The sequence below is a fragment of the Sapajus apella genome, unplaced genomic scaffold, assembly GCF_009761245.1.
Source record: "Sapajus apella isolate SASKATOON/1434 unplaced genomic scaffold, GSC_monkey_1.0 scaffold175, whole genome shotgun sequence".
NCBI lineage: Eukaryota > Metazoa > Chordata > Mammalia > Primates > Cebidae > Sapajus > Sapajus apella.
In genome coordinates, this window is record NW_022437115.1 from 1,341,627 (window position 1) to 1,368,584 (window position 26,958).

Sequence of the window (26,958 nt, forward strand, 5' to 3'; positions counted from 1 at the left end):
TCAAAAAAAAAAAAAAAAAGAAAGACAGGGAAAAAGGAAAGTAAGGCAGCTAGGAAGGACAGCAGATACAGGCAGTGCGTTCCTGAGCTGACCACAGCCTCACCAGAGGACCCGGCTGGTTCCTGAGGCACTCATAGGCCTCAAAAAAGGCCAGAGAGAAGCACTGAGTCTGGGCCAGGAAGGGGCACCTTCTCTCCTGGCCAACCCCCATCTCCCCTCTCTCATTTGTGCCACCTGGCCCCCCAGGCAGCCTCTACAGAAGCCAGCAGCCCCACAGGACCAATCTGGTGGGGGATATGGCAGCTCCCTCCACACAGGCCTCAGGATAGAGGTCCCTGGAGCTTTATGGCCACAGGAGATACTTGCTGGGCTGCTCTGGCTGGGGAGGCCCAAAGGCTGGTCCCAGTCACCTCCTACTCGCTGCACTCATAGCCTTTTCTGTCCCCGACACACACAGCAGCGCCCAGCAGTCTCTGAGGACTCCATCCTCACCTCAGGGTTCTCAGACTCTCCCCTCAGTGTACCCCACATCGGCCCCCAGCATGAGGGTGAGTCTCCTCTCTGGGGTCACTCAGTGATTGCTCCAGCTTCCTTGCCAGCCCCCCATGCTCCACCTTTACCTGCCTCATCCTAGCTCAGCAGCCAGAGGACCCTTGAAAGCCACATCACTTCCTGGCATACCCTGGCTCCAAACCTGCCAAGAACCTACAGTCACAAGAGCTGGGGGTAAAAGCCGTGGCCTTTCTGGGGCCTGGGAGGCCTCATGCTGTCTGGCCTCTCTGTACTCCTCGAACCCCCATATCGGCTACTCTGGCCCCCCTTCACCAACCTATCAGCGTCCTTGCTGTTCCCAGCCCTCTCTCACCTTGGGATTTCCCTCTCCTCCTGAGGAACCAGGACCCCAGCAGGAAATGCAGCTGAGCACAGGAGGACAGAGCAGGCCCCGTGCACTGCTATAGGCCGTAGCACAAAGCACACGAAGCCAAGGTCCTCAGTCACTTCAATGTTTTATTTGGACCTCAAACTCTGAAGAAGTGGGCAGCACAAATCCCCTGTGGACAGGCATGGCACAATGAGTGGGCAGGATGGTGGACCCTCAGACAAACCCCACCTGAGCTTTCCTGTAGGGACTGAGCAGAGTGGAGAGTTCAGCCCATGAAGTGAGCAGCTCAGAGCCATGGGGGGCAGGGGCCCTGCAGGCATCCCTGGCTGCACAGTGGGAAGGCAATGGCCCAGGCTCCAGGGACAGGCACAGGGTCGCTCAGCCAGGCCCAGTCTTCCTGAGGAGCGAGGCACCAGGGCATGGGGTGAGCAGGAAGCCATGTCCTGAATGGCAAGGGGCAGCCCAGGCTCCTCCGGCCTCCCTCACCTGCAGTTCAGCTGCTGCTCCTTGGGGGCTCCACTGAGGAGGAGGCCAGCAGGTGCCTGCTGTGGGTGCCTCTCTGTTCCAAACCTGAGAGGGGCAGGGCCCCTAGGCCCTGGGACCACTCAACAGAGACACAACAGGCTCTGGACCTGATGCACTTTAACGAGTGCCCTGCCCCTATCCAACCAGGCTACTGCAAGGGCCCTGGCTGGCTGTCCCATGGGCTCTGGCTGACCAGCCTCTAGTCACAGGAGCCATCCTTCCAGCCGTCACGCCAGCGCTCATCCACTTTTGAGCAGTCAAAGTCAGGCTTGCCCAGCTTGCGGTTCACCTCATTGTGCAGGTGGCACAGCCACTGCGTGAAGCATGCCCGGGTGCGGGTGTCTGGCTGGTTCCTGCACAGCCTGTGTAGGGAGAGCATGTGAAGAATGGGAGGATGCAGCGGCTCCACTGTCCCTGCCAGCTCTGTCTGCTCTCAAGGACGGAGAGCTGGACCACTGTGCACTTCACCTCGGAGTGCCCTCATGCTCCAAGGGATGGGAATTCCCACAACAGGCCTGACCCTGCAGTTCCCTGGGTGTGGCGAACTCCCAGGGCTGCTGAAACACCGACAGGGCCTCAAAGAAAAATATTACAGCACAGACCTAGCAATTTTACAAGCTCCTAACACCGAGGAGGCGGCATCTAGTGTCCCTGGCCCCAGGCAGAGTGTGGACTGGGTGAGGCTGGGCACAGCCTTGTAACTGAAAACTGGATTTGATTCTTAGCACCTGAGGCTCTGATGCCTCAGTCAGCAAGAGACTTCATTCCTACTGCCCAGGCTGAAAGCAACAGTGGCAGCTCTGCCCCACACATCTGGGCTAGAAACACCTGCAAGGGCCAGTTCTGGCTCTTGGATGCCTCAGTGAGGAAGAGGTGGCTCTTGGGAGCAAAAGTAGTGAGTTTCCAAGATTTTAAAAACAGCAGTCCAGAAGTCAGGCAAAGTGGAGTCCTCCCTAACTTGCAGGGAGCTGCCTTTGGTGCCAAACAAGGCAGGGAAGCCCGTCCTGGGAGACCTGTGGCTGTGGGAGAGCAGTTCCCAGCAGCAAATCCCGGCAGCTTGGCCTCTGAGACAAGAGGAGGAGACTCAGATAGCCCCAGTCCTCACCTGTTGGTGGCCCCTGCTCCTCAGCAAGCTTCTGCCACCTCTGCACGTTTCTCTAGGTTCCCCGATATAACGTCATGTCAGGAGCCCCTGGCCCAGGCTCCAGTGCAAAGCTCTGATGCCTGCCAACACATCTTACCTTTTCCTTAGGTCTTCAGCACACTCCTCACAGGGATAAAACTTGGAAAATAAATGTATGAACTGGGCCATGTCTTGCTGCTGTTCTGGGGTGGGCAGGTCCGGGTAGTAGGCGGCCAGGGTGTGGAGGACAGCCCAGCTGTGGCGGCCCAGTTCCTCGCGATCCGGCGGGCAGTCCTCCCTAAATTTGCTGTCCCGCTGCGGAAGGCCGACCGAGAGTGAGTTCATTCTCCGAACAGAAGCGCCCAAAGCTCCCCCCTTACACGCCCAGCCGGTGGCCCAGTGGACTCCGGCCAGAGTCCTGCAGACGATCCAGCCCAAACGCGGATGAAGGCTGTAAGGCCGGACCTATCTGGGGGACAAGGTTCAGGGAAAGGCAACCCTGGGGAGCTCCGCAGGGGCACCTGGGCGGGGGCGGGGACTGCGCGGGGTCCGGGGAGGTCGGGCAGGGATCTGCACCTTCTGCTGCGTCCGCATCCACGTCTTGAAGTCCACGCAGGCCCGGCACGGCCGCCTCCGGGAGACGTCCTCGGCGACCTGAGAATCGGAGGTTGGCGCCTGGGCTGACCTCTCAGCCGCGTCTCTCCGCCCCGCTCCCCGGCCCCGTGCGTCGGTCGCCAGGTCGTCCATCACTTCGGAGCGCGCGCCACCGGGCAAGAAGAAATGCCCGCTATAGAAGCGGCCCCGCTCGCCGGGCGCCGCCATGTTGCCCGCGCAAGGTCTGCCGGGCTAGCTCGGCCTCCAGATGAACCTCCAGGTCGGCCTCCAGGCCAGCGCGCGAAAATACGAGCCGGAGGCGCGCGCCGTGCTCGCCGGGGCCGGGGGCGGAGTCGGGAGCGGGGGCCGGCCAGCGGGCCCGGGTGGAGGCGGAGCCACAGGCCGCGGCGCTGGCCTGGGAGGGGACGGAGGTGGAGGATCCGGCCGCTCCGCGACCCGCGCCGGGTTTGCGCAGTCCGTGGCGGCGCTCTCGCCTCCTCCGGTAGAACAGCAGAGTGTGGCGGAAGATGCGCCGCGGCCATGCTGTGGACCTGGGCTGAGGCCCAGGCGAAGTCCGTGTCGCGGCCCGCGACGCCTCCATCCCTCTGCTCTGAGCGTCCTGCGTGCCCGCGGCCACGCTCTGAGCCCTCCGCTGAGGGGCGCGTCCACCCGCCGGGTGCTGGGAGCCCTGGCAACGCGGGGACGGCATGACCGCACAGAGTACGGCGCGCGCTAGGGCCCTGGGCTCTCGGCCCCGCCCCGGCGCCATGGCAACGGGCACCTGGCAACGCGGGGCAGGGCGCGGCTGCCGAGAGTTTGAGAGAGCCTCGCTCTCCGCGCGCCCCCGGCTGCCACCGATCCTACGGCCTGGATGAGGGGTCGGGGTCCCAGTTGGAGCGACCTCTGGGATTCCTCTGCCTCCTTGTGTTCATTCATCCATTCCGCTATTATTTGTGCAGTGGCCGCTCTGCTTCAAGCGCCGTTCCAGGTGCTGGGCAGAGCGGGGAACACGGCTCTGCTGCCTGACCTCCTCTGTTCATAATTCAATGGTCAAGACGTGAAAAACAAAACAAAAACGAGTCACGCTCATGAATGTTCCCGTACAAACTGGTGGGGCCGTGCAAGGGTGGGGTAAATCTGGAAGGCCTCCTTGAGGAGGTGATCCTTGGGCAGAGGCCTGAAGGATGAGGAATCAGCTGAGGAGCGCCTTTGAGACCAAGCTCAAGTTGGCAGGGTCTTAGCGTTTTGCAGGAACAAAAAGGCCAGTGGTCCCATCAAGTACCTGGTCAGCAGCTGTGGGGATTGGGAATTTATTCTAAGGGTAGGTGGAAGATGCCAGTCAGTTTTGGGCAAGGCTACCCAATCTGATCCCATTTCAGTTTGCTGCAAAGATTCCTCTGGCTATCATATGGAGAGTGGATTTCTTTTGATTTCTTTCTTTCTTATGGGGAGTGAATTTTTCTCTTTTCTTTTCCTTCCTTCCCTTCCCCCTCCCCTCCCCTTCTCTCTTTCTTTCCCCTTCCTTTCTTCTTTCTCTTTTCTTTCTTCTGGTAGGGTCCTGCTCTGTTCCGCAGGCTGCAGTGCAATGGCACAATCATGGTTCACTGTAGCCTCAACTGCGTAGGCTCAAGTGATCCCCCCACCTCAACTTCCCAAATAGCTGGGACTACTGGCACGTGCCACCACACCCAGCTAATTTTTGTATTTTTTTTGGTACAAATGGAGGTCTCACCATGTTGCCCAGACTGGTCTCCTGAGCTCAAGCAGTTCCCCGGCCTTGGACTCCCAAAGTGCTTGGGTTACAGGTGAGAGGCACCGACCCCGACCTTGGAGTGGATTTTGTAGGGACAAGTGAGGAGGATATGGATGGAGAGTGGGGTGGTTGTACCATTCAGGTAAGAAAAGAGGGTAGGAGAGGAAAAAGTGGGAAGGATCCGGGGCTGATGTGGTGTGGGGCAGGCTGTGTCAGCTGGGGTGTGGAGGGGCCTCAGAATTCCTCTAGGCCTCTGCTTGTGAATAAATCTTCCCTAGCTTCTCTACTGTCTTCCAGGAGAGCAAAGTCTCCCCTGGGTTGATTCATCACCAGGTCATTGGGGCCCTCAGCTGAGATAGGGGGGAGGTGAGAGCTGGCTGGGGGTGCCCTGCAAATCAGCCCTATGTGAGCAGGTGTTCTTAATCCTTGCCAAGACCAGGGACAGCTTGAGGGCCTCAGAGAGTGCTGGTGAGACACACACAAAGGCCCTTTGTTGCAGCCAAGGCAGATTCCTGGAGGGATGCCCCAGAGGCTGACCGCTCCCTGAAGGGGCTGGAGTAGGGGCATCCCAACACAGAACTGGTGGCTCCAGCACCAGGAAGAACCACTGTGTGCCAAGGTTGAATGTGGCTTCCGAAGCTCGAACTATAAGGAAGCAGCCAGAGAGGTGTGGCACCTGGGCAAGCCTCTGCCTAGGCGGTGTTTGCAGTGTCACGGTAAATCATCAATTGAGAGGTGGCTCTCAAAACAGTCCTGGTGACCACTTTTCTGACCACCCCTCACCCCTCAAGTGCCAGTGACTACACAGATGGGCCCTCTCTTACCCCAAGTCTCCTCACTGAAGGGGAACCCCTGGAGTGAGCCTGTGAGGTCTGCCTGTTCCCCAACATCTACAGAAAAACTCACAATAATTATATATTTAGCACACATTTCCTCCTCTGTGAGTTGGGGACATTAAGAGACCTTTCCTCCAGCATTAGGATTAAACCAGACAAAGCACTTAAAGCCTTCAGCACTGAGTCCTTGGTTCTGCACAGAAACCCCCAGGCCAGTTCTAAGACAGAGTTGTTAGGCACACCCTGGCAGGTTACACCAGGCCAAGTACCTCGCAGGGCGGGGGAATCCAGAGGTGGGCAGGACTGGTAGCATTTTGATGGGCCCCGCCTTCTCTTCCCTCCTCCCTTGGCCAGAGACAGGCAGGAGGGCCCCAGGCAGCAGTTCTTCCCACCCTCTGCCCCTTAGTCTTGCACGCCTCTAGGGCCGGGACGCTTATTCTTCCTCCTAGCAGCTCTGCCTGGAAGTCCCCCAATCCCTGTGCTACTGTTCCCAGATCTTGGGCTTGGGGGACAGCAAGAAAGCTGCTACAAAGAACTCAGCTGGGGCAGCTCCACAAGGACCCTACAGGCTTGAGGCATTGCCGGGATTCTATCCTAGCCAGCCAGGCTCCTGGGTGCCCCAGAACCCTCTGGAGCACAGGGAGGCAGAGGGGTCCTTACCCATTTCAGGAGTCTACAGCCTGAAGGCTACAGCCATGGTGGGCCCCCGATACCCGGTCTCAGTTCGAGGGGCAGCTCTGGTGCAGATCAAGAGGCTCCAGGTAAGACCTGGGTGCGTCTCTAGTGGCCCTAAGGCATAGGAAGGGGGTGCCTCGATCAGCATCTCCAAGGCACCCACAACTTTACGTCCCCTAGACGTTTGCCTTGTCCGTGTGCTGGTCAGATGGCAGTGACACCTTTGTGCGCAGGAGCTGGGAGGAATTCAGGCAGCTCAAGGTGAGTGACCCTGGGCCACCCTACTACCATGGTTAAGGATTCCCCACCTGGGTGACTACCAGTGTAAGACCTGTCAGTGACTCTAACTGGAGGCCCTTCATCCTGCCTGAGGCTCCCAGCCCTTGTCATCAGGGTGAGGAACCCCACCCTCCTAAGGGTGCATAGTGGGCTCTGGGAGACTGATGCCCCTCTTCCTGCCCTCAGAAGACTCTCAAGGAGACCTTTCCAGTGGAGGCGGGTCTGCTTCGGAAATCCGACCGCATTCTCCCAAAGCTTCTCGGTCAGGCCAGCCTGGGTCTGGGGGCAGGGAAGGCAGTGGCTTGCTGGGGGTGGGGGGTGTGGCTCAAGGGACCAGTGAAGCCCGAAGCGGGGTCTCACAGTACATTTTGGTGGTGTCCTTAGATGCACCGCTATTGGCACGCGGGGGGCGCACGAGCCGCGGTCTGGCACGCCTGCAGCTGCTGGAAACCTATTCTCGGAGGCTGCTGGCTACTGCAGAGCATGTGGCTCAGAGCCCGGCAATCACAGGCTTCTTCGCACCGCAACCCCTGGACCTGGAGCCCGCGCTGCCACCTGGCAGGTGCCTGACTCGACCCCCAACTCCCAGCCTGCAGCAGCGTTTGGAGCTGGGGGGAGGTCCAAGGTGGGGGTTACAGCCAGTGAAGAGGAGCAGAGACTGGGAGGCTGGCAGTCTTGCTGGGGTGGCATGGCATGCCTAGTTTCACCCTGGAATCTGCCTACCTCTCACCCGTGCGGGCTGCCCTTCCCAGCCGAGTGATCCTGCCCACCCCGGTGGAGCCACCTCTCTCCCATGCTGCCAGCCGCCTCTCCATCCACAGTCTGGAGGCTCAAAGCCTGCGCTGCCTGCAGCCCTTCTGCACTCAGGACACACGGGGCCGGCCTTTCCAGGTGCAGGCCCAGGAGAGCCTGGATGTGCTCCTGCGGCACCCCTCCGGTAGGGCCCACCAGGAACCCAGGGATTTGCCTCTGTCCCTGGATGCCAGGGAGCCTCAAGATCTGAGTCCCCACCCGCCTCTTGTGCACAGGCTGGTGGCTGGTGGAGAACCAGGACCAGCAGACAGCTTGGTTTCCAGCACCCTACCTGGAGGAGGTGGCTGTGGGCCAGGGCTGGGAAGGAGGCCCGTCCCTAGGGAGCAGCGGTATGCACCTAACCCCCACTGCTCATGCCATCATTACAGCTGGACCATGTGGCAAAATGGGCCAGAAGCACTGTGGGAAGGGCGGCTTGATGGGGCCCAGGAGCCCGTGCTTGGTCACTGAACCTAGAGCAAGTCCCGAACCAGTTTTAGGGCAGTCCCGGCGTCAGCAGAGACTCAAGCCAGGGGAATCCAGAGAAGGGTGAGGGCCCTGGCCTCTGCGGCCCCACGGTGACCCCAAACATACACCCCCAGGTCCCCAGTTCTGTGCTTCCTGCGCCTATGAGGGCAGCCGTGCAGATGAGCTGTCTGTGCCTGCAGGCGCGCGCGTGCACGTGCTGAAAACGTCAGATCGCGGCTGGTGGCTCTGCAGGTGAGCAGGAATGGGCATGGGTGGGGCAGCCTAGCCGAGGCAGGCGGGGCCTTAACCACATCCCCCCACCCCTGGCAGGTATGGTGACCGGGCGGGCCTCCTCCCTGCGGTGGTACTGCGGCCTGAAGGGCTGGGTGCCCTCCTGAGTGGGACGGTGTTTCGCGAAGGAGACTCAGCAGATGAGGCCCAGGGCTCCCCCAAACCCTCCCAGGCCACTGCCCCTGCCCCCACCGTCCCCGCCCGACCTTCGCCGGGCGCCATCCAGAACCGCTGCTGCACCATCACCCGCAGGGCCCTGGAGCGGCACCCAGGGCGCCAGCGCCCCTCTGGAGGGTGTGTGGACCCTGTGCCACACGCTACAACAGAGCGGTGAGCGCGAGGATCCCCATGGGGGGACAGACTGTGCCATCCCAGGGCTGGGGAGGAGTGTGGAGGACGGATCTCCCTGGCCACAGGGATGGGAGGGGCAATTCACTGTTCCTCTGAGTAAAGCTTGTTCTGAATGACCCCTGCCGTCTCAGCCTGCTCAGTCTCAGCCTGGTCAGCTGGGTCTCTGCCAGGCCAGGGTGGGGGGATGGGCTAGAAGGGCGGAGACGATCGGCTCCAGTGCCCCTTTGGGTGGCTAGGTAGGGTGTTGGTCAGGATGGGGTCTGGGCTGGAGCCCAAAGAGACCAAGCTGGCTAGGTGAGCGCGCCTTTATGGGTTCCCTAGGGGGTTGGGATGGACTGGAGAGAGGCAGCCGGCTAGGAGAGGGTGCCTTTATGGGTTTCCCAGGGCGTGGGGGCGGTGGCCAGCACAGGCAGCTTCATGTTGTGCCAAAGGAAGTCCAAGAAGGTGGCGGCCTGGAGTGTCCGGCTGAGCCGCTGAAAGTGCCGCTCTGGGGAGGACAGAGGGAGGTCGGGGGGTATCCACACCCGCCCCAGGATTTCCCCAAACCCAGGCTGTGCCTGCGTACCAGTGTAGGGCAGCAGGGCCTCAACTGCTGCACGGACGCCTTCATAGGCCAGCAGCTCCTCGGGGGCCTCATGCCGCAGGAGCACACCCAGCACGGCCTGGGCCTCGTGGCAGTTGCGCGAGTTGGTGTTCCACGTGACGCAGAAGCGCAGCAGGGCCTCTGTGGGCAACAGGACCATCATCCTCTTGCCCGGTCAATCCGCCATGGCTGGCCCCTGCCCACCGGGCCACCCACCCTGACCGGCCCCCAACCTTTCTGGTCTCGCCTCAGTCGGAGCACGGTGGCTTCCAGCTTCTCACAGGCCTCAGGGTCCCTCCGAATGGCTGTGGGAGTAGGGAAGGCTGAGCTGGGGAAAGCAGAGCCCAATGGTCCAGAGACCCGGCTCCTCACCCCCAGGGGTGGGCCCTAACCCTGGATGACGGTCAGCACAGTGTGGGGCCGATCTAGGGAGATGGCCAGGCCCAGCGCTCGCAGGTACCGCTTCTCATGCAGCAGGTTGTCCAGCTCTTGTTGCCTGCCAGGAGGGGAGGAGAGGCCACTGAAGGTCGCTGGCTGGGGCTGCAGGCAGAGCTATTGGAGTCAGCAGGTGGTGAGCCTGGTGCTCAGCCTCAGTTTCCCTACAGCACAGAGCAGGGGCACCACTGTCCTGGCCTTACCTGACCACCTGCTCCTCCTGCCTGGCCTGCTCCTCTGCCTGCTCTGCCTCGGTCACATCCTGGGGTGAGACTGGGGTCAGATGGAGGCCCCCATGCCACCCCGCCTCCTCCCCACCCTCAGGCCCACAACCTTCCAGAGAATGACTCGGGAGTCGCTGGCGCCAGTGAGGGCGCGGTCATCCAGCCGGCTACAGTGCAGCCCCCAGACCTTATCATCATGGGCATCCAGCGTCCGCACACACTCGTTGTTCTTGATGGTCCAGAGCTTCACGAGGCCATCTGAGCCGCTGGGTTTGGGGTGGGGAAAGGCTCAGCATCAGGCAGCTCCCCCACCTGGCCCCATCGCTGCCCCGTCCCAGCCCACTCACCTGGACAGCAGCTGTGTGCCCCGGCTCACAAAGGCCACCTTCAGCACGGAAGCATCGTGCCCCTCAAATGTCTGCAAGGTTGAGGTAGGGCATGAGATGTCACCAGGGTGGGAGGCGTGGAGGGCCTGGAGCACTGCTTACCTTGAGACAGCTGAAGTCCTGGAGCGCCCAGAGCTTGATAGTGCCGTCAGCTGAGGCTGTGGCCAGCACCTGGTCCATGGGAGAGAACTGGACACACCAGAGGCCACGCCGGTGGCCTGAGAAGACACCCAGCAGCTGGCACTGTGGCAGGGCCCAGAGCTTGGCCATGCGGTCTTGTGAGCCCGTGGCCAGCAGCTTGTCATTGGGGGCAACAGCCACGCTGTTGATATCCTGGCAATGGAAGCAGGTGGTGGCTCAGCATCCCCATCCCCCTGCCAGCAAGGGCTAGGCCACACCCCCACCCCAGTGGCTACGGATTCACCTTATCGTGGCAGCGCTGAGTGGTCTGGGCCTGCAGGAGGACAGGGCCGCTGTCTGGGGCTGTGTTCTTAGACAGCAGGGCTCTGGGAAGGGGCCACAGCTTCACAGTGCAGTCCTGGCTGCCCGTCACCAGGAAGGACTCCTTCAGCCTGTGGCCCAAACAGGGGAGGGAGGAGACACAGCTAAGCCCCTGCCAGCCTTGATGGACAGCTCCCAACAGGGCCAGCCTGGGAGCACCCGGCTCAGACCGTGGGGCCTGTCCCAGGATGCAGATTGCCCTTGGTCACCTCTAGGCACCTGAAGGACCAAGCCCTGCCTACACTGTCCACCTGCAGCACCTGGTGACTCAGCTCCAAACACATGACCCGAGCCCCACATGCAGGGGTCCCCTCTCCACCTGGGCCTGATGCAGACTCCCTCTCTCCGCCCCAGTGCTCTTCCCCCTTTAACCACTTTCCCAGGGATACTTCTGAGGACTGCCCCCAAGGCACCTAGGGACTCCCCCAATCCTGTTCTGTTCCACACGTCTGGGCTGGAGCCTCAAAGATCAAGCCAGCACTGCGGCCGCCTCCCCAGATCCCTGAGCGGCAGCCCCTGCTGGCAGGCCTGGGCATCCCTCTCCCTGACACTCTGGGCCCAGCCCTGACTCACTCACTACCTAGAGCAGCAGATGGTGCCGACACTGTGCGTATGGCCGGAACCCTGAGCCACGCAGACCACCTGGCCAGCCTTGTTCATCCTCCAGATTCGGACACTCTGATCCTGGGGATGGGGAGGAGAGGAGAGTGGCTGGTCTGTGGGCCTACCGTGTGGCCTCCCCGCCTAGTGCCCCTTCTCCTACCTCTCAGAGCACCTCACCTTGGCACAGCTGGCAAAAAGCCACCCCTTCCGGAACACGTCCAGAGCCAAAACGATATCTGAAAACATGTTGGGGGGAGGTAGAGAGCAAGATAGGGGAAGGGAAGCCAGCAAGGGACCCAGGTGGGTCTCAGGGTGTCAGGTGGGCTGGCCCCACTCACCCGTGTGGCCATGGAGGATCTGGCAGGCTGATGTCTGCAGCTCAAACACTTTCAGGCAGGGGCTATTGGAGGCCACGATGATATGGGAGTCCTCAGGCCCAAGAAACCGGACATCCAGGACCTCCTCACTATAGCCAGCGAACTATACAGGGGCAGGAGGCAGGAGATGTGAGCCAGGACCCAGCAAGAGGAGGACTGGCACCCACAGCCCCTCTGCAGGCTAAGCAGGGGCAGATGTGCACCTGTTTCTGCAGCCGCAGGGAGCGAGCCTCGTAGAGCAGCAGGTTGTGGTCGGCAGTGGCGCTGAGGAGCAGGCCGGCGGTGCGGGCCAGGGTGCAGTGGGTAAGCTCCCGCCCAGGGCCTGGTGGCCGGGCCTGCGTGTACACACACTGCCCAGAAGCTGCCTCCCACACGCGCAGAGTACCTGGGTGGGTGGGGACAGGCTGTGAGACTCTAAGGTTCACAGGCCTTCCCCAGCCCCTACCACCTGCCTGCGGCCCAGCCCCACGCACCTTGGTCGCCAGCTGTCAGGAAGTGCAGGCCTGGGGACTTCACACCCAGCTCAGATGCCGGCTCTTCTGGCAACAGCACAGCAGTCTCCACGCTCTGGAGACAAACTGGGTCACGGGCTGCTGACACCCGCCCTCCAACCCAACTCACCAGGCCTGGCCTTCAAGCGTCCCTACCTCAAACACCGGCACAGTCCTCGTGGCCTGGTGGCTCTGAAGGTCCCAGATGATACAGATCTTGTCACGGCCGGAGCTGGGGGAGCAACAGCTACCTGAAGTCAAGTTTTAGCCTTGGTCCCCGGTTTCCCAGCCTCCCTGCCTACCAGGGCATGCTCCTGACCTGAGCATAGTGTGGCCGTCAGCACTGAAGGCCAGTGAGGTGACAGCGCTGTAGTGGGCAGTCAGCACAGCCAGGCACGACCGATCCTGCAGTGACCACATGCGGATGGCGGCATCTGCGGCCGAGGAGAAGAGCAGCAGGCGTGTGGGGTCTGGGTGGAAGGCCACCAGGCTGCAGGCGGGACAGGATGGGTGAACTGAGCAGCCTGGGGGTGCCTCTGCATTCTCACTCACCCCCCTCATTCCCCTTACACTCACTGCACAACACCAGGCGAGCCTCGGAAGTGGTGTGTCCCGTAGTGCCGCACAATGTCCCAGACGCGCACAGCCCCGTCACAGCCGCCTGCGGACAAGCAAGTTGAGGGGCTGGAACGCCCAAAGACCCTCCATCTGTGCCGGCCACTCACCTGCCCAGCAGGGCCCTACCCGTGGCTAGCAGCGTGGAGGTGGGGTCGAAGGTCATGGTGGCCACGGGGGCTGTGTGTATTGCCTTCCAAAGGCGGGTAACGCTGCCCTCTCGCCAGGCCCACTGAGCCAGCAGCAACGCCCGGCTGGCTGTCACCAGCACCTAGGGGAGGATACAGGTCAGCAGAGGGGTGGCAACACCCTCCTCCCACCTTCCCGGACTCAATCCCCACTGGGCCCCACCCTGCATACCTCATCGTCAGGGCTGAGATCAAAGGCAGTGATATCCTCCTGGTCCTCCTAGGGGAAAGAGCAGTGTGCAGAGGGTTGTGTGAAGGGGCTGGCCCTGCCACTTGCCCCTCACCCACTCAGGTTGCCCTCACCTGCTCCAGACTCTGCAGCACGGCCCCTGAGGCCACCTCCAGAATGTTGACTCTGGTGCCACAGACGCAGAAGAGGTGCTGGCCAGTCTGGTCCAGCTGGGGACAAAGGGGTCTCAGCCAGGCAACATTTGGCACTCCCTGCAGCCTCCAGCTGCCCACCCCCAACCCTTCCCCAGACCTATACCTGTGCTTTTCCACCCTTGTAGAAAGGTTCGATTTTGCGCTCCACAACATAGCTAGAAGAAAAGTGGGAGGGAGTGAGCGCCACCCACCCCCTCGATCCCTAGGGTCCCGTCCTGTGCTGGGTGTTCCTCTTGAGGTGACCACAATGGCCCGTGCCCTTGAGTTTCAGGGCAACAGCAGGGACGGGGCAGGGGTTGGAACCAGCAGCACTGCAGGGGGCTATTGCCACTCCCAAGTCACTGAGAAGCAGAGACTCAGAGCTCACTGGTGATCCCTGAGGCAGTAGGGGGTGGGCCTGCGTCAGGCAGAGGCAGCCCAACATTCCAGGGCTCCCAGGGATTCCTCAGCGAGAGCCAGGTGAGTCCCTGGGGCAACCCCTGCTGGCAGTGGGTAGCCAAGCCTGGGTAGCAGCCCAGAGCACAACCTCCCAGCGTCTTCATCCCTGAGATCTGGTATACCTCTTCCCCTCTCTGGCTCCTCCCTCTGTCCCCAGGCCTACCCAGAGCCCAGGTCCCATTAGCAGCTGTCATTTCTGTGACCTCACCCTGCCCCTCCTCCTTCCCTCTCCACTGCCTCCACCTGGTCCAGACCATCACAATCTCTGGCCACTTCACTGGGCTCCCTACCTACGTCTTAACCCTGCTGCTAGGTGCCTTTCGGAACATAACTGAAGACGTCACTGCCCCACGTCAGACCCTCACTCTGTCCACACACCTCCCAGACCCTCTCCAGAAGGGCTTCCAAGAACCTTGCCTCTGCTTCCCTTCCCTCTCGTGGCCCACCATGGTTCCTTTCCCAGTCCCTGGGACAGGTTTCCTATCTTCCCCCTGTCCCCTGTGTGCGGCCTGGGCTTCCCTTCCCAGATGTCAGGGCCTGGCTCAGTGCACTTCTGGAATCTTGACTGCCAAGACGAAAGCAACCCTCAGCCCCTGAACCCAGTCGACCCTCCCACGGTGGTGCTGCCAGCCAGGGACTTTCCTTTACCAGTGCTTGGCACAACCAAAGCCCCACAGCCGCCGATGGAAATGATAATCCCATGAGACTGCGCTGCCAGGGCGGGGGCACCAGCAGTGCTGTTCAGAAAAGGCTTGGGGAGTGACAGGGCACAGGACTGAGGGCCTCCTGTGCTTCTGCAGACTTGCCCCTCTCCTGCTGTCTCCCTGCTCCCTGAAGAAGAGGGTTCGCGGGTGGTAAGTCCCCAGGCCGACTGCTTAGAGGTGGTTCTTCGTCTCCCGCCGTTTGCCAGGACCAGTCCCGACCTACGCTCAGCCCTCCCCTCCCCTCATCCGGACTTCTGGTCCCCGCTTCACCCCACAGCCGGCTTCTCGTTGAGCCCACGCTGCTGCGCCCGGGCTTAGGTCCCTGTCCTCCCCGAGAGCAGTCGGGGCCTGCTCTCCCACCTGGTATCATCGCAGCCTCCGCGACCCCGCGAGCCCGCGCACACATAGCCTCTCCCCTCCCAGACCCCAATGGACGCCCACTGCAAGCGCGCCTCCGCTACGCCTGCTGCGAACCTGGCTCCCTCCCCGCGTGGCCCCAGCGCTCCGAGCTCACTTGGCCTTGAAGCGGCCCACTCCGGCCGCGGTCTCTGCCATGTTGCGGCTGCCGCTCCCGCCGATACCAGCTAGAACCCCGGCAGCTTCCACCGCGTGAAGAGTGAGGTTGGCACAGTGCTCCTAACTCCCGGCGCGCTGCGATGGCGTCACCACGCGCGACCACTGTGACGTCACCGGTGAAACGCGCTTGTCGCCATCTTTGCTGCAGGCAGTGGCGGCTGCATCCGGAAGTGGAAGCGGGCGGAGGTGTTTCCGGCCTGGAGGGTGGGCGGTGAGCCGTGACGGTGCAGCGCGGGCAGGTCGGGGTAACCAGGCGTGGGTGACAGCGCCGTAGCCTGGCCTGTTTTTTTTTTTTTAAAGACGGGTTTCACCATGTTGGCCAGGATGGTCTTGAACTCCCAACCTCGGCTGATCCGCCCGCCTTGTCCTCCCAAAGTGCTGGGATTACTGGCGAGAGCTACCGCGCCTGGCCAGCCTGGCCTTTTGATAGCAGTATAAAAAGGCATTCTTTTTTTTTTTTTTTTTTTTTTTTTGAGACGGAGTTTCGCTCTTGTTACCCAGGCTGGAGTGCAATGGCGCGATCTCGGCTCACCGCAACCTCCGCCTCCTGGGTTCAGGCAATTCTCCTGCCTCAGCCTCCTGAGTAGCTGGGACTACAGGCACGCGCCACCATGCCCAGCTAATTTTTTGTAGTTTTTAGTAGAGACGGGGTTTCACCATGTTGACCAGGATGGTCTCGATCTCTTGACCTCGTGATCCACCCGCCTCGGCCTCCCAAAGTGCTGGGATTACAGGCTTGAGCCACCGTAGCCAGCGTTTACTCCTGCCCTTTGGCATTCTGGGAATTGGGGCAGCAGCAGTCGGGTGGGGTCCAAGCCTAGAGCGGTGAACCTGACCCTGCCTCGGGATTTGCAGTGTGGCTTATGATAAATAACACAGGAAAATGAATAAACCGTGTAATCTCAAAGGCATTCATATATTGAGCACCTTCTGTGTGCAAAGCACTGTTCTTAGCACTTGGGGAACAGCAGATAAGAAACTAAACGGGATAAGAGTGATAGTTGCTGAGCGCTGTGGAAAAAAACAGAAGGGATGGAGTGGAGGGGACCCCAGAGGAGGCTGTATTGAGGTGACACCTGAGCAGACGTAAGTTCGTGAAGCAGGGAGCCCTGTGGTGACCTTGGGAACGAATGGTGCTGAGGCCCTGGGCTGGTGGTGTCAGGCGTTGAGTAGCAGCAAGCCGGGTGGCTGCAGGGAGTGGGTGCAGAGGCAGAAGCCATGCCGTTTGCCTGTGAGCCGTGGGGAGGAGTTGGCTTTTACTCTGAATTCACGATTTTGAGCCATTTGTGCTACTACTGGCTGTGAAGCTGGTAGAACAGTCTGCTAGAAAGTAACTGGGCCAGGCTGGGTGCAGTGGCTCACTCCTGTAATCCCAGCACTTTGGGAGGCTGAGGCAGGCAGATCATGAGGTCAGGTGTTCGAGACCAGTCTGGCCAACACGGTGAAACCCTGTCTCTACTAAAAGTACAAAAATTAGCTGGGCGTGGTGGCAGGAGTCTGTAATCCCAGCTACTTGAGAGGCTAAGGCAGGAGAATTATTTGACCCCGGGAGGTGGAGGTTGCAGTGAGCCGAGATCACAACGCCACTGCACTCCAGCCTGGATGACAGAGCAAGACTCTGTCTCAAAAAAAAGAAAAAAAGGTCTCAGGAAGTCTGTCTTAGGAAAAAAAAAAAAAAAGAAAGTAACTGGGCCCGTCTGGGCATCATGACAAGACCCCGTCTCTACACACACTTACACACACACACACACACAATTTAGGCGGGGCGGTGGTGCGCCTGTTGTTCCAGCTTCTCCAGAGGCTGAGGTGAGCGGATGTACTGAGCTGTGATCAGGCCTCTGCACTCCAGCCTGGGCGACAAGAGACCTTATCTCAAAAAAACAACAAAAAAGAAAGAGAAACCAAAAGTAACTGGGAAGGAGAACTGAGAGGATGATCAAGGAAAAGCTCTGAGGAGACATTTGAGTGACGTAAAGCAGGCCAGCGTGGTGGCTCACACCTCTAATCCCAACATTTTGGGGAGCAGAGGCAGGAGGATTACTTGAGCCCAGGAGTTTGAGATCAGCCTGGATAACACAGTGAGATCTCATTTCTACAACAAACACAAAAATTATCCGGCAGTGGTGGTGTGCGCCTGTAGTCCCAGCTACTCAGGAGGCTGAGGTGGGAGGATTACTTGAGCCCAGGGAGGTTGAGGCTGCAGTGAGCCATGATCACAGCACTACACTCCAGCCTGGGCGCTAGAGCAAGATCCGGACCCAAAAAAGAAAACAAGAAGAAAAGGCTGTTCTGTCTATGGAGTAGCCATTCTTGTGTTTCCTTTATTTATTTTTATGAGATGAAGTCTCACTCTTGTTGCCCAGGCTGGAGTGAAGTGGCTCAATCTTGGTTCACTGCAACCTCCACCTCCCAGGTTCAAGTGGTTCTCCTGTCTCAGCTTCCTGAGTAACTGGGACTACAGGCTTGTGCCACCATGCCCAGCTAAGTTTTGTATTTTCAGTAGAGACAGGGTTTCGCCATGTTGGTCAGGTTGGTGATACACCTGCCTCTGCCTCCCAAACTGCTGGGATTACAGGGGTGAGCCACCGTGCCCGGCCCCCTTACTTTAAAATCCCAGTCTGTAATCCCAGCACTTTAGGAGGCCGAGGCGGGTGGAACACGAGGTCAAGAGATTGAGACCATCCTGGCCAACATGGCGAAACCCTATCTACTAAAAACAGAAAAATTAGCTGGACATGGTGGTATGTGCTTCTAGTTCCAGCTACTCAGGTGGCTGAGGCAGAAGAATCGCTTGAACCCAGGAGATGGAGGTTGCAGTGAGCCGAGATTGTGCCACTGCACTCCAGCCTGGCGACAGAGACTCCAAATCAAAAAAAAAAAAAAAAAAAAAAAACAAAAAAAACAACAACAACAAAGATGAAAGCAGGCAAATGGAGGCGAAGGGAAGAGCTCTCCAGGCAGGGGGAATAGCCAGGCCAAGCCCACTGGTGTGACAGAACACAGAGCCCATGGAGAAAGCCCAGAGTATCCCTGGGAGGAAGGGAGTCATGCCTGGAAAGGGCAACAAGGATGCACAGGTGACAGCTGTGAGGGGCACAGGTGACGGTTGTGAGGCCTGCAGGCACAGAGGTGGACCAGGTCTGGGCTCTGCGTTTATTTATTTACAAGGTACCTTGGCCCTGAGCACCCCCCCACCTCAGCCCAGAAGCTGCCTTCTGGGACAGCCTCGGCCTCGGCCTCCTCCCGTGGGGTGCCCTCCAGTAGAGCGGTGTCTTCCTCCAGGAAGTTGCCCAGCTCCGCCAGCTCTCGGCGGACAATGCTGGTGGCCCGGTGCAGCCGGCGCACACGCCTCAGCAGGCACAGCAGCAGGGTCCGACTGCGCTCCTGGCGCGCGCTCCAGGCGTTGTGCAACTCGCGGTAGCAGTTGTGGTGAACATGCTTGGTTGGGTCCAGGGTGGCCCCACAGCCCAGGGAGCAGCGCTGCTGGGCCCTTTGCTGGCAATGCTTCCGGTGCTCAGCCAGGGCCCCACGCGGGACCCTTGAGGTGCAGCCTTCGTTAGGGCAGGCCATTGGCTCGAAGGGGCACGAATCCTGGTGCCCTTTTCGATGGGCCAGGGGGCATGTCACCATGCAGCCGGCATCGGCGTTCTTGCACTGAGGGTGAAGGAGAACACATGTGAAGCCACCCAGGCAGGACACTCACAGAATCCCCCGTCCGTGGCTTTCCACTCACCAGGAACCAGGGAACCGAGAGCCTCCCACACTTTTCTAACTCCAGTGAGGTGGTGGAGAGAGAACATGGGCCAAATGCATGGAAGTGGGAAGAAGGTAGACATTCCAGGGGAGGGGGTGCGGCCTGACGCTTGGGGAACTGGAAGGTCCACAACTGGGTTGGTCTGGCGAGTGGTATGGATGCCAGGCTTCTCCCCTGCCCCTGACAGAGATGGAGTCTCATTTTGTTGCCCAGGCTGGAGTGCAATGGCATGATCTCGGCTCACTGCAGCCTCTCTGGTTCAAGCGATTCTCCTGCCTCAGACTCCCAAGTAGCTGGGCTTATAGGCGTGTGCCACCATGCCTGGCTAATTTTTGTATTGTGTGAGTAGAAACAGGGTTTCACCATATTGTCCAGGCTAGTCTTGAACTCGTGATCCACCTGCCTCAGCCTCCCAAAATGCTGGGATTACAGGCATGAGCCACCCATGCCCATCTCAGGTTTTCCTTTTTAACCTCAGTTTACCCATCTATAAAACTAGAGGGCTAGAGAGTAGTGGCCAGCACACCAGGCACTTCATCCTCTAAAAATCCTTTACAATCTACATTTTACAGCTGAGACCCCAGGGGATCGGAAAGGTTAGGTGACTTGCTTAAAGTCACACAGCAACTAAGCGGTAGAGCCACGACTCAAACTCAGCCATGTCTAATCACCCAAGTCTGTACTAATTTCTCTCTGAAGATGGGAGTTCTCCTTACTCCCTCTCCTGGCCCTGCCCCACCCCTACGAGGGTGAGAAGGGTAGAGGGTCAAGGGAGTGGGTCCTTTGAGCTACCTTGACTTCCAGGCGGCTAATGGTTTTCCGGAGTTTATTCTCGTGGATGATCTTTCTCCTTTTCACCGGTTTCCTGCAGCACGGACAGGTCTTTTGTCTGGAAAGAGGCATGAGGCGGGGTGAGTGTTGGGAATGGGAAGGGAACCCTGGTCAGCCCTTCACTCGGTGACCCAGGTGGTCCCTTCATCAGCTGGAGGAGGCATCATGGCATACTACAGGGAGCTGTCAGCTATGAGGCTGGGGCAGGGGTCTGCAGACACCGAGAGAGGGGCACACGTTTTAGTTTAGGGAGATTTGGTGGCTGAGTCTTCTGGCTGACTTTCCCCTCTGTTGTGGGCCACAGCAGTGCCCAGTCTCCCTGCTGCCCTCCCAGCCCCGTGGGTACCCGGTGACACCTGGTTAGCCACTGGAGGATGCACTTTTTGCAGAAGATGTGGCTGCATGGCAACCTCGCTGGCCTCTTGAGAACCCCATGGCAGACGGTGCACAGGAAGTTGGAGTCAGGAGGGCTGGTGAAGAGGTTGAGATCATACCCGCCACTCTGCAAAGGTCAAGCTGGTGTCAGGACCTGGCTGGGAAAGTGATCCAGTCCCTGGTCCACATATCCAGCAAGAGAGCCCAGAAAACTTTGGGTGGGGAGGTGGGCCACAGGAGAACTTCAAGTAGAGGGGTTGGCTCAGCACCCACTTTGAGGGGGCAGCTGTGGGGGTTAGAGCCCCCATCCCAGGACTAATTCCTTGCTGGAGACAGTGGCTTTAGCCTGGAATTAGACCTAGCCAGAGCCTTCCAGGTTTCCTTGTAGCATATGGGGCCTGCAACTCATTGCCCACCCTTTCCGAGTGGAGTGGGGTCGATCCCTGGACAACTGGGCATGTTTCTGGAGTCTCAGGGCTGAAGGCAAGAGGGCCCCAGGCTCACCATGATCTGTGACTAGACAGCAGCGCCACAGGCCCCCAGGGCTCAGGAGCTTGTATTTAACAGTGGGTGTGGGCTGACATCACAATGGCATTGTCCAGCTCAAGCCAATCACAAAACTGGTTCAGGGCCCAGAAAACCTGCACAGCCCAGCAACGATCACAGATAGCCAGGCATAGTGGCTCACACCTGTAATCCCAGCAGTTTAGGAGGCCAAGGTAGGAGGATCACTTGAGCCCAGGAGACCAGCCTGCGCAACAGTGAGACCCCCACCTCTTTAAAAAAAACAAGTCACAGGGCTGGGTGCAGTGGCTCACCCCTGTAATCCTAACACTTTGGGAGGCTGAGGTGGGTGGATCACTTGAGGTCAGGAGTTCGAAACCAGCTTGGCCAACATGATGAAACCCCATCTCTACTAAAAATACAAAAAAATTAGCCAGGCAAGGTAGCAGGCGCTTATAATTCTAGCTACTTGGGAGACTGAGGCAGAATTGCTTGAACCCAGGAGGCAGAGGTTGCAGTGAGCTGACATCGTGCCACTGCACTCCAGCCTGGGTGACAGAGTGAGACTCTGTCTCAAAAACAGAAAAAAAGTCACAGGGAAGGAGTAGGGCAGCAGGGCAGCTCCTGACCTTGGACAGGTCAATGGAGCCCCCGGAGCTTGAAGGCAGCTGACAGCTGATCCTCAGAAGCACTGAGTCAGAACCAAGCTTCATGGAGCTATTTCCCCAAGGCCAAGGCTTCAGTGGGATCATAGGGATTGCTACCTTCTTCTCCTAGAGCTTAGGGGCTTTGGGCACTGACCCACTGGAGGTCTTCATTTAGGATCCAATACTCAGGTGGTAGCTCCAGGGCAAAGAGAACTAAACTCTTGGGTGACCTGCTGCACCAGAGCAAGGGGCCCAGCCTCCCAAACCAGGTTTCTGACCCACTGCAGCCTCGCACCCTTGGAGCGTTGCGTTTATCTAGGCCTAGTTGGTCAAATCCTTTAGAATCTCACCTGGTCTCACAAAGCAGCCACTCAAGTCTGAGCTTCCCACATTTGCTAGCGCTGTTGGCCCCACCTAGTACCCCTTACGTAGGCCAGGGCACTTTACCTGCGAGTGTAGCATTTACCTGAGGTGTGCTTGGCCAGATGACTGTTGCCAACATGGCTCTGCCACTTAAGAAGTGTCCGACCAGGCCGGGTGCGGTGGCTCACGCCTGTAATCCCAGCACTTTGGGAGGCCAAGACCGGTGGATCACAAGGTCAAGAGATCTTGACCATCCTGGTCAACATGGTGAAACCCTGTCTCTACTAAAAATACAAAAAATCACCTGGGCATGGTGGCGCGTGCCTGTAATCTCAGCTACTCAGGAGGCTGAGGCAGGAGAATTGCCTGAACCCAGGAGGCGGAGGTTGCGGTGAGCCGAGATCGCGCCATTGCACTCCAGCCTGGGTAACATGAGTGAAACTCTGTCTCAAAAAAAAAAAAAAAAAAAAAAAGTGTCCGACCTTAAGCGTCACCTGCCAACCTCCTCCATCCTATCCTTGTGTCCAAGTAGAGCTGAGATGGCATCTCGCTAGGGTTCTCCCCAACACAGCATGAACAGATGCACTTGCCAGGCTGATAGGGGGGACGGGGCTCCAAGAACACCCACACGCAGTTAGACAAACAACTTTATTTGGAAGACGTTTCCAGCCGAGTCTCCCCGACCCCACAGTCCTGGCGACGTCGGTCTCAGGCGTGGGAGAACTAGTGTCCTGCAGAGAGAAGACACGGCTAAGGGTCGGTGGCCAGGGCCAGACCTCGCGAGCGACGGCGTCCGGGCGGAGGCCGCGGCGCCTGTCGGGGCCTGGGTTTCACCGCCGCACACAGGGCAGCGCGTGGTGAGCTGAGGCCCCTGGAGGATCTAGGCGCCGAATCTCACCCGCGGCCACGGCCAAAGCCGGGGGTGATTTTCAACCAACGCCGTACTCCCCAACTACCAGGGGGACGCGAACAGCACACACAGCAGGACTTACCCAAGGTGCGAGACTCGCGAACCCGACACACGAACGTTTACAGCCGCCTTTCCGGTGACGTAGCTTTCCCGGGCCGCGGCTAGCGCCAGACGTGCAGGCGCACGCAGAGCGCGGCGGGGGCGGGGCACCACGGAGCCAATCACAGGCTGTCTTATGGGAGTTCGTCGCGCTCCCGTCTGGGGCGGGGCAGCGGAGATCGCGCGGGGCTTGGCTTGGTATAAAAGCTGCCTCCCAGCAGGCCTTGCTCTTCTTCTCCGATAAAACACGTGAGTGATCAAATTTGCTGCTGTAGGCCTCGGCGTGGGCGGCGGGAATCCGTGGACATCGGATCCGGTCTAGTCTCCCGCGATTGCGCTCCTGGGCGGGAGCACCCTTCTGGGTCTCGCGGGCGTCTGCTAGACGACAGAGTTTCACTTAACTGGTTCTTGCTGTTTTCTCTCCAGCAAATGGCGGATGACGCCGGTGCAGCGGGGGGGCCTGGAGGCCCCGGGGGCCCTGGGATGGGGAACCGCGGTGGCTTCCGCGGAGGTTTCGGCAGTGGTATCCGGGGCCGGGGTCGCGGCCGTGGACGGGGCCGGGGCCGAGGCCGCGGAGCTCGCGGAGGCAAAGCCGAGGATAAGGAGGTAGGTACTAGTTACGCGCGGGATCGGGCCCTTGGGCGACGCCGGGGAGCGGCCCTGGTCACCCGCGCCTTTTCTGTTTCCAGTGGATGCCTGTCACCAAGTTGGGCCGCCTGGTCAGAGACATGAAGATTAAATCTCTGGAGGAGATCTATCTCTTCTCTCTGCCCATCAAGGTACTCGTCGGTCGTTCGGGCGTTGAGGAAAGGCGACCCCGGAGTCGGCTGGGGTTGGAGGGTTGACATCTGCCATTGACCCGCATTAAAGGGCCCAGCGTCTCGTTTGAGAGGTTGAGGTTGTGTTGTGAGCTGGCTGAGGAGAGAATTCCGGTTGGAGAAAAAAGGCTGGATAGCTATCTGAGCGAAGCAAGAGCCGCAAAAGGTGTTTCAGCGCATTTTCTCACATTCGCTGCGAGATTGTTTCCCCCGTTGCCGAAGAGCAGAGAAAGTGTTCGGTTCATGCCATCCAAGAGGGTGACATTCGGGTTGTGGGAGGACATAAGGGTTAGCAAATTGGTATATATATAAGTTTCCATTAAAACTGGCAGAACCAAGGGGAGAGGAAAAACTGGGGAAGGAACCTAAGTTGAGGGTTCATGACTTGGGTCCTTTTTTTTTTTTTTGGGTGAGGCAGAGTCTTGCCTTGTCTAGGCTGGAGTGCAGTGGTGTGATCTCTGGTCACCCCAACCTCAGCCTCTCGACTAGCTGGGATTACAGGCGTGAGCCACTGCACCTGGCTGTGACTTTGGTTCTTAAATGGGATAATGATGTTGGATTTTTCTTTGAGGTGCTCTCCACAATTTTCTTGTTTGTTGCAGGAATCTGAGATCATTGACTTTTTCTTGGGGGCCTCTCTCAAGGATGAGGTTTTGAAGATTATGCCGGTGCAGAAGCAGACCCGGGCAGGCCAGCGCACCAGGTTCAAGGTACTCAGCTGTCCTGGAGAGGGCTGGGCTGGACTGGACTTGGCTTCCCGGGCCTCTCCCAGCTCTGCGTAGTTGCACTTGGCTTCACCCGTGTGACTTTCGTAATGGGGAGAGAGAGAAAAGATCTCCTCAGGACCTCAGATGGGCCTTACTGTGGCCTCTCGTTACTTGAGGGGCCCAACATGCCTTGGGGTGTGGGCAATGATGGGTGTAGGGCCACCAGCCGCCTCATACACGTCTCTTCACAGGCATTTGTTGCTATTGGGGACTACAATGGTCACGTCGGTCTGGGTGTTAAGTGTTCCAAAGAGGTGGCCACTGCCATCCGTGGAGCCATCATCCTGGCCAAGCTCTCCATTGTCCCCGTGCGCAGAGGCTACTGGGGGAACAAGATCGGCAAGCCTCATACAGTCCCTTGCAAGGTAGGCTGGTGGGAGGTGGTGGGCCTGCCATGGGGCAGGCTCCCTCGGGCCCTTGTCTCCTGACTCCTGCCCTTACCAGGTGACAGGCCGCTGTGGCTCTGTGCTGGTGCGCCTCATCCCTGCGCCCAGGGGCACTGGCATTGTCTCAGCACCTGTGCCCAAGAAGCTGCTTATGATGGCTGGTATCGATGACTGCTACACCTCAGCTAGGGGCTGCACTGCTACCTTGGGCAACTTCGGTAGGTGACCCACACATGGGCATAGTCAAAGCCTCTCAGCTCCGCTTAATCACACGGGTCCAGTGTGTGCTTGGCGTGTTTTCAGGGAGGCAGAGAAAGGCTCTCCTAATGCACGACAGACCTGCCCAGAATGGCCTCTCTGTTCCTAGGAGTGTGACAATTTTTGGGTTAGGGGTCTTGCCCCAAGCATACCACTGATCTTCCTGGGGTTCTTTTGTTGTCCAGCCAAGGCCACGTTTGATGCCATCTCTAAGACTTACAGCTACCTGACCCCCGATCTGTGGAAGGAGACTGTATTCACCAAGTCTCCCTATCAGGTACTGCCTGGTGGGGCGGGGTGGGGCTGGCCACTGCCTAGACAAGCACAGGCCCCAACAAGGTCATGTCTTATGTTTTAGGAATTCACGGACCACCTCGTCAAGACCCACACCAGAGTCTCTGTGCAGAGGACCCAAGCTCCAGCTGTGGCTACAACATAGGGTTTTTATACAAGAAAAATAAAGTGAATTAACATTGCATTTTTCCTGTGTCCTGCATGTTTAGTGGTGGTTTGAATCCGGAAGGTGGGACCAAGAGATCATACTAGAAATATGTTGAGGGGCTTTATTTCAGCAATAGCGCAATCATACAGAGCCGCATCGCGGGGCACCCACAGCTGCCTCAGGAGGTGGCAGCAGCGGCTGCTTTTGCAGCTTTTCTCTCTTCCAGCATTCTCTGCTTCTGTTTGGCCAGACATTTCCTGGCAGAACCGTAGCCCCCCAGGTCCTGATCTGGGAAAGCAATGGAAACAAGCTGGGAACCCAGGCCTGTGCTATATGCAAATGGAGCAAATTCAAGTGGGCAGAAGGGAGAGGGCTGGATTTGCAGTGGCTCTGGCCCCCGGCCTCGGGAGGCCTTGGGCAGTGACACTGACCACAGAAGGAGGGGGGTCACTCACAGCGATCCTGGTAGGCCTTGGCCACCTGGGTGAACAGCTCCACTTCCTTGGTACAGTTCTGCTTGTAGTTTTGTCCCTCCCTCTGCTGACAGGCCTTGAGCCGTTCCTGGATGATGTTGACAATTTCTTGATCAACTTTACTGGGGAAGAAAGGGAGCAAGAGAGGCTATTCACAAAGAATCCTTTCTCTGTACCCAAGAAGAAAAGTTGAAAGTAAGATCTTGGGGTCTGACTCCTCCCATGTCACCCCTGAGATCTGGACATATTTTGGGTGGCTGAGGCCACCCCGTGGCATCCCAGGGACCCCTGGCCCGGCAGCACACATGGTGCAGGTCACACTCCCAGTTTACGTACTAGTCCCTCCTCCACTGCATCTCGGCTTCATACATGCACAAGACATCGTTCTCCTTGCACTCCGTGATGTCTGGCACGCGGCGGTACTGCCGGTGGTAGTAGTAATACCTGTTCTTTGCGTGCTGCCGCTCTATAAACTCTGCAAAGAAAAATCCACAGACTCAGCCCCATTGGGTTGGACAGGCTTTTAGCTTTGTTATTTCTCATAAGCCCACTGAAGAACTTCCTGAATGTTCCAGCATTTAGAGAACAGGCAATTAGTTTCTAAGAAGTGTGGCCAGCCAGGCAATCCTGTGAAGGACTAGGCTACAGCTGATGGAGAGCATTACCTTACTCTCCCCCACACAACCCCACCAACAGCTCATTCTCACAGACGGGAACTTACTGGGACGCAGCTCTGCCAGTGCAACTCCCCCAGCTGCACAGGGAGCCTCCAACAAGCAGAACTTGACCTCCTTACCGCCTCAGCTTCCCCACTGGGAAATGAACAAGCTAGACAAGAGAGCTCAAACATCCAGACACATAGGACAGAAGTGTTCTAGGACTGCTACAAAGGAGGGAGCTGAGTCCACTGCTGCATGGTTTCCAGATCCTTGGGGGTTTGATTGGCAGACTTCGTCCTCTTAGGAAAGAACCACCGGAGTATGCTACACACCCCAGTGTTCAAAGAGAACTGAACTAGGCTGAGCATGGTGGCTCACACCTGGAATCCCAGCACTTACGGAGGCCGAGGTGGAAGGATCACCTGAGGTCGGGAGTTTGAGACCAGCCTGGCCAATACGGTGAAACCTCGTGTCTACTAAAAATACAAAAATTAGTCGGGTGTGGTGGTGGGCGCCTGTAATTCTAGCTACCGGGAGACTGAGGCAGGAAAATTGCTTTAACAGGCTTGCTCCCTTTCTTCCCCAGTAAAGTTGATC

General features: G+C 58.7%; 6 protein-coding genes, 1 long non-coding RNA gene and 3 other non-coding genes across 17 annotated transcripts in view; 4 read left to right on the forward strand and 6 right to left on the reverse strand.

Annotated features, from left to right (window-relative positions):
* Positions 1 to 990: 990 nt before the first annotated feature.
* GFER (growth factor, augmenter of liver regeneration) lies at positions 991 to 3,465 on the reverse strand. Of its 2 annotated transcripts, none has more exons than XM_032268225.1 (3): positions 3,108 to 3,465; positions 2,650 to 2,843; positions 991 to 1,770 (listed from the first exon to the last, which is right to left on the reverse strand). In XM_032268225.1, exons 1-3 carry the CDS (start codon positions 3,351 to 3,353, stop codon positions 1,608 to 1,610), a joined length of 603 nt encoding a protein of 200 aa, XP_032124116.1. In that variant the 5' UTR covers positions 3,354 to 3,465; the 3' UTR covers positions 991 to 1,607. The 2 variants fall into 2 exon arrangements, with proteins under 2 accessions (XP_032124116.1, XP_032124115.1); XM_032268224.1 differs by having other exon boundaries at positions 2,650 to 2,846; positions 3,108 to 3,463.
* An 81-nt stretch (positions 3,466 to 3,546) lies between these two features.
* On the reverse strand, positions 3,547 to 7,482 carry LOC116542946. The gene is made up of 3 exons (XR_004265410.1): positions 7,392 to 7,482; positions 6,375 to 6,503; positions 3,547 to 4,155 (listed from the first exon to the last, which is right to left on the reverse strand). It is a non-coding gene; the product is annotated as an uncharacterized LOC116542946 (long non-coding RNA).
* NOXO1 (NADPH oxidase organizer 1) lies at positions 4,938 to 8,687 on the forward strand. Of its 4 annotated transcripts, none has more exons than XM_032268215.1 (9): positions 4,938 to 6,475; positions 6,570 to 6,650; positions 6,855 to 6,930; positions 7,053 to 7,230; positions 7,421 to 7,605; positions 7,697 to 7,810; positions 8,063 to 8,180; positions 8,259 to 8,551; positions 8,612 to 8,687. In XM_032268215.1, coding segments are annotated over exons 1-9 (1,113 nt in total). In that variant the 5' UTR covers positions 4,938 to 6,409; the 3' UTR covers positions 8,614 to 8,687. The 4 variants fall into 4 exon arrangements, with proteins under 4 accessions (XP_032124106.1, XP_032124107.1, XP_032124109.1 ...); XM_032268217.1 differs by having other exon boundaries at positions 6,389 to 6,475; positions 6,858 to 6,930; XM_032268216.1 differs by having other exon boundaries at positions 8,259 to 8,687.
* A 172-nt stretch (positions 8,688 to 8,859) lies between these two features.
* On the reverse strand, positions 8,860 to 15,168 carry TBL3 (transducin beta like 3). 3 transcript variants are annotated; one of them, XM_032268211.1, is made up of 22 exons: positions 15,014 to 15,168; positions 13,461 to 13,512; positions 13,277 to 13,372; positions 13,146 to 13,193; positions 12,915 to 13,056; positions 12,747 to 12,831; positions 12,490 to 12,660; positions 12,327 to 12,402; positions 12,153 to 12,246; positions 11,883 to 12,064; positions 11,641 to 11,782; positions 11,480 to 11,538; positions 11,280 to 11,383; positions 10,623 to 10,770; positions 10,301 to 10,531; positions 10,160 to 10,230; positions 9,922 to 10,078; positions 9,792 to 9,850; positions 9,546 to 9,649; positions 9,387 to 9,458; positions 9,136 to 9,294; positions 8,860 to 9,057 (listed from the first exon to the last, which is right to left on the reverse strand). In XM_032268211.1, exons 1-22 carry the CDS (start codon positions 15,052 to 15,054, stop codon positions 8,924 to 8,926), a joined length of 2,427 nt encoding a protein of 808 aa, XP_032124102.1. In that variant the 5' UTR covers positions 15,055 to 15,168; the 3' UTR covers positions 8,860 to 8,923. The 3 variants fall into 3 exon arrangements, with proteins under 3 accessions (XP_032124102.1, XP_032124103.1, XP_032124101.1); XM_032268212.1 differs by having other exon boundaries at positions 8,862 to 9,057; positions 13,277 to 13,328; positions 15,014 to 15,167; XM_032268210.1 differs by having other exon boundaries at positions 8,862 to 9,057; positions 13,277 to 13,512.
* Positions 15,169 to 18,232: 3,064 nt separating this feature from the next.
* RNF151 (ring finger protein 151) lies at positions 18,233 to 21,827 on the reverse strand. The gene is given in 5 exon segments (XM_032268221.1): positions 18,233 to 18,267; positions 18,270 to 18,729; positions 19,622 to 19,718; positions 20,017 to 20,162; positions 21,653 to 21,827. Coding segments are annotated over 5 exon segments (774 nt in total). The 5' UTR covers positions 21,689 to 21,827.
* Positions 21,828 to 22,360: 533 nt separating this feature from the next.
* LOC116542957 lies at positions 22,361 to 22,487 on the reverse strand. Its single transcript, XR_004265418.1, has one exon. It is a non-coding gene; the product is annotated as a small nucleolar RNA ACA64 (small nucleolar RNA).
* A 223-nt stretch (positions 22,488 to 22,710) lies between these two features.
* RPS2 (ribosomal protein S2) lies at positions 22,711 to 25,263 on the forward strand. Of its 2 annotated transcripts, none has more exons than XM_032268219.1 (8): positions 22,711 to 22,807; positions 22,985 to 23,164; positions 23,248 to 23,337; positions 23,979 to 24,086; positions 24,335 to 24,508; positions 24,588 to 24,747; positions 24,973 to 25,064; positions 25,146 to 25,263. In XM_032268219.1, the coding sequence occupies exons 2-8, from the start codon at positions 22,988 to 22,990 to the stop codon at positions 25,224 to 25,226; spliced, it is 882 nt and encodes a 293-aa protein (XP_032124110.1). In that variant the 5' UTR covers positions 22,711 to 22,807; positions 22,985 to 22,987; the 3' UTR covers positions 25,227 to 25,263. The 2 variants fall into 2 exon arrangements, with proteins under 2 accessions (XP_032124110.1, XP_032124111.1); XM_032268220.1 differs by lacking the exon at positions 22,711 to 22,807 and adding an exon at positions 22,856 to 22,874.
* Positions 24,139 to 24,272, forward strand: LOC116542958. The gene has a single exon (XR_004265419.1). It is a non-coding gene; the product is annotated as a small nucleolar RNA SNORA64/SNORA10 family (small nucleolar RNA).
* On the forward strand, positions 24,777 to 24,909 carry LOC116542959. Its single transcript, XR_004265420.1, has one exon. It is a non-coding gene; the product is annotated as a small nucleolar RNA SNORA64/SNORA10 family (small nucleolar RNA).
* A 76-nt stretch (positions 25,264 to 25,339) lies between the features above and the next one.
* The window catches only part of NDUFB10 (NADH:ubiquinone oxidoreductase subunit B10), a 2,883-nt gene continuing 1,264 nt past the window's right edge, over positions 25,340 to 26,958 (reverse strand). The window contains exons 2-4 of the mRNA XM_032268226.1: positions 26,039 to 26,177; positions 25,685 to 25,824; positions 25,340 to 25,517 (exon numbers count right to left, since the gene is read on the reverse strand). Of these exons, the coding sequence (XP_032124117.1) occupies positions 25,408 to 25,517; positions 25,685 to 25,824; positions 26,039 to 26,177 (389 nt within the window). The 3' untranslated portion in view covers positions 25,340 to 25,407. The remainder of the gene's footprint in view (positions 25,518 to 25,684; positions 25,825 to 26,038; positions 26,178 to 26,958) is intronic.

Coding starts and splice junctions, on each gene's coding strand:
- GFER (XM_032268224.1), bottom strand. CDS start 3,353: ATGGCGGCGCCCGGCGAGCGGGGCCGCTTCTATAGCGGGCATTTCTTC. Junction 2,847..3,107: donor GGATGCGGACGCAGCAGAAG/GTGCAGATCCCT, acceptor GGCCTTCCGCAG/CGGGACAGCAAATTTAGGGA. Junction 1,771..2,649: donor GCTGAAGACCTAAGGAAAAG/GTAAGATGTGTT, acceptor CTCCCTACACAG/GCTGTGCAGGAACCAGCCAG.
- NOXO1 (XM_032268216.1), top strand. CDS start 6,410: ATGGTGGGCCCCCGATACCCGGTCTCAGTTCGAGGGGCAGCTCTGGTG. Junction 6,931..7,052: donor CATTCTCCCAAAGCTTCTCG/GTCAGGCCAGCC, acceptor TGGTGTCCTTAG/ATGCACCGCTATTGGCACGC. Junction 8,181..8,258: donor CGCGGCTGGTGGCTCTGCAG/GTGAGCAGGAAT, acceptor CACCCCTGGCAG/GTATGGTGACCGGGCGGGCC.
- TBL3 (XM_032268210.1), bottom strand. CDS start 13,510: ATGTTGTGGAGCGCAAAATCGAACCTTTCTACAAGGGTGGAAAAGCAC. Junction 13,194..13,276: donor TGCTGCAGAGTCTGGAGCAG/GTGAGGGCAACC, acceptor TCTTTCCCCTAG/GAGGACCAGGAGGATATCAC. Junction 10,231..10,300: donor AGGACTTCAGCTGTCTCAAG/GTAAGCAGTGCT, acceptor TCAACCTTGCAG/ACATTTGAGGGGCACGATGC.
- RPS2 (XM_032268219.1), top strand. CDS start 22,988: ATGGCGGATGACGCCGGTGCAGCGGGGGGGCCTGGAGGCCCCGGGGGC. Junction 23,338..23,978: donor TCTTCTCTCTGCCCATCAAG/GTACTCGTCGGT, acceptor TGTTTGTTGCAG/GAATCTGAGATCATTGACTT. Junction 24,087..24,334: donor GCCAGCGCACCAGGTTCAAG/GTACTCAGCTGT, acceptor GTCTCTTCACAG/GCATTTGTTGCTATTGGGGA.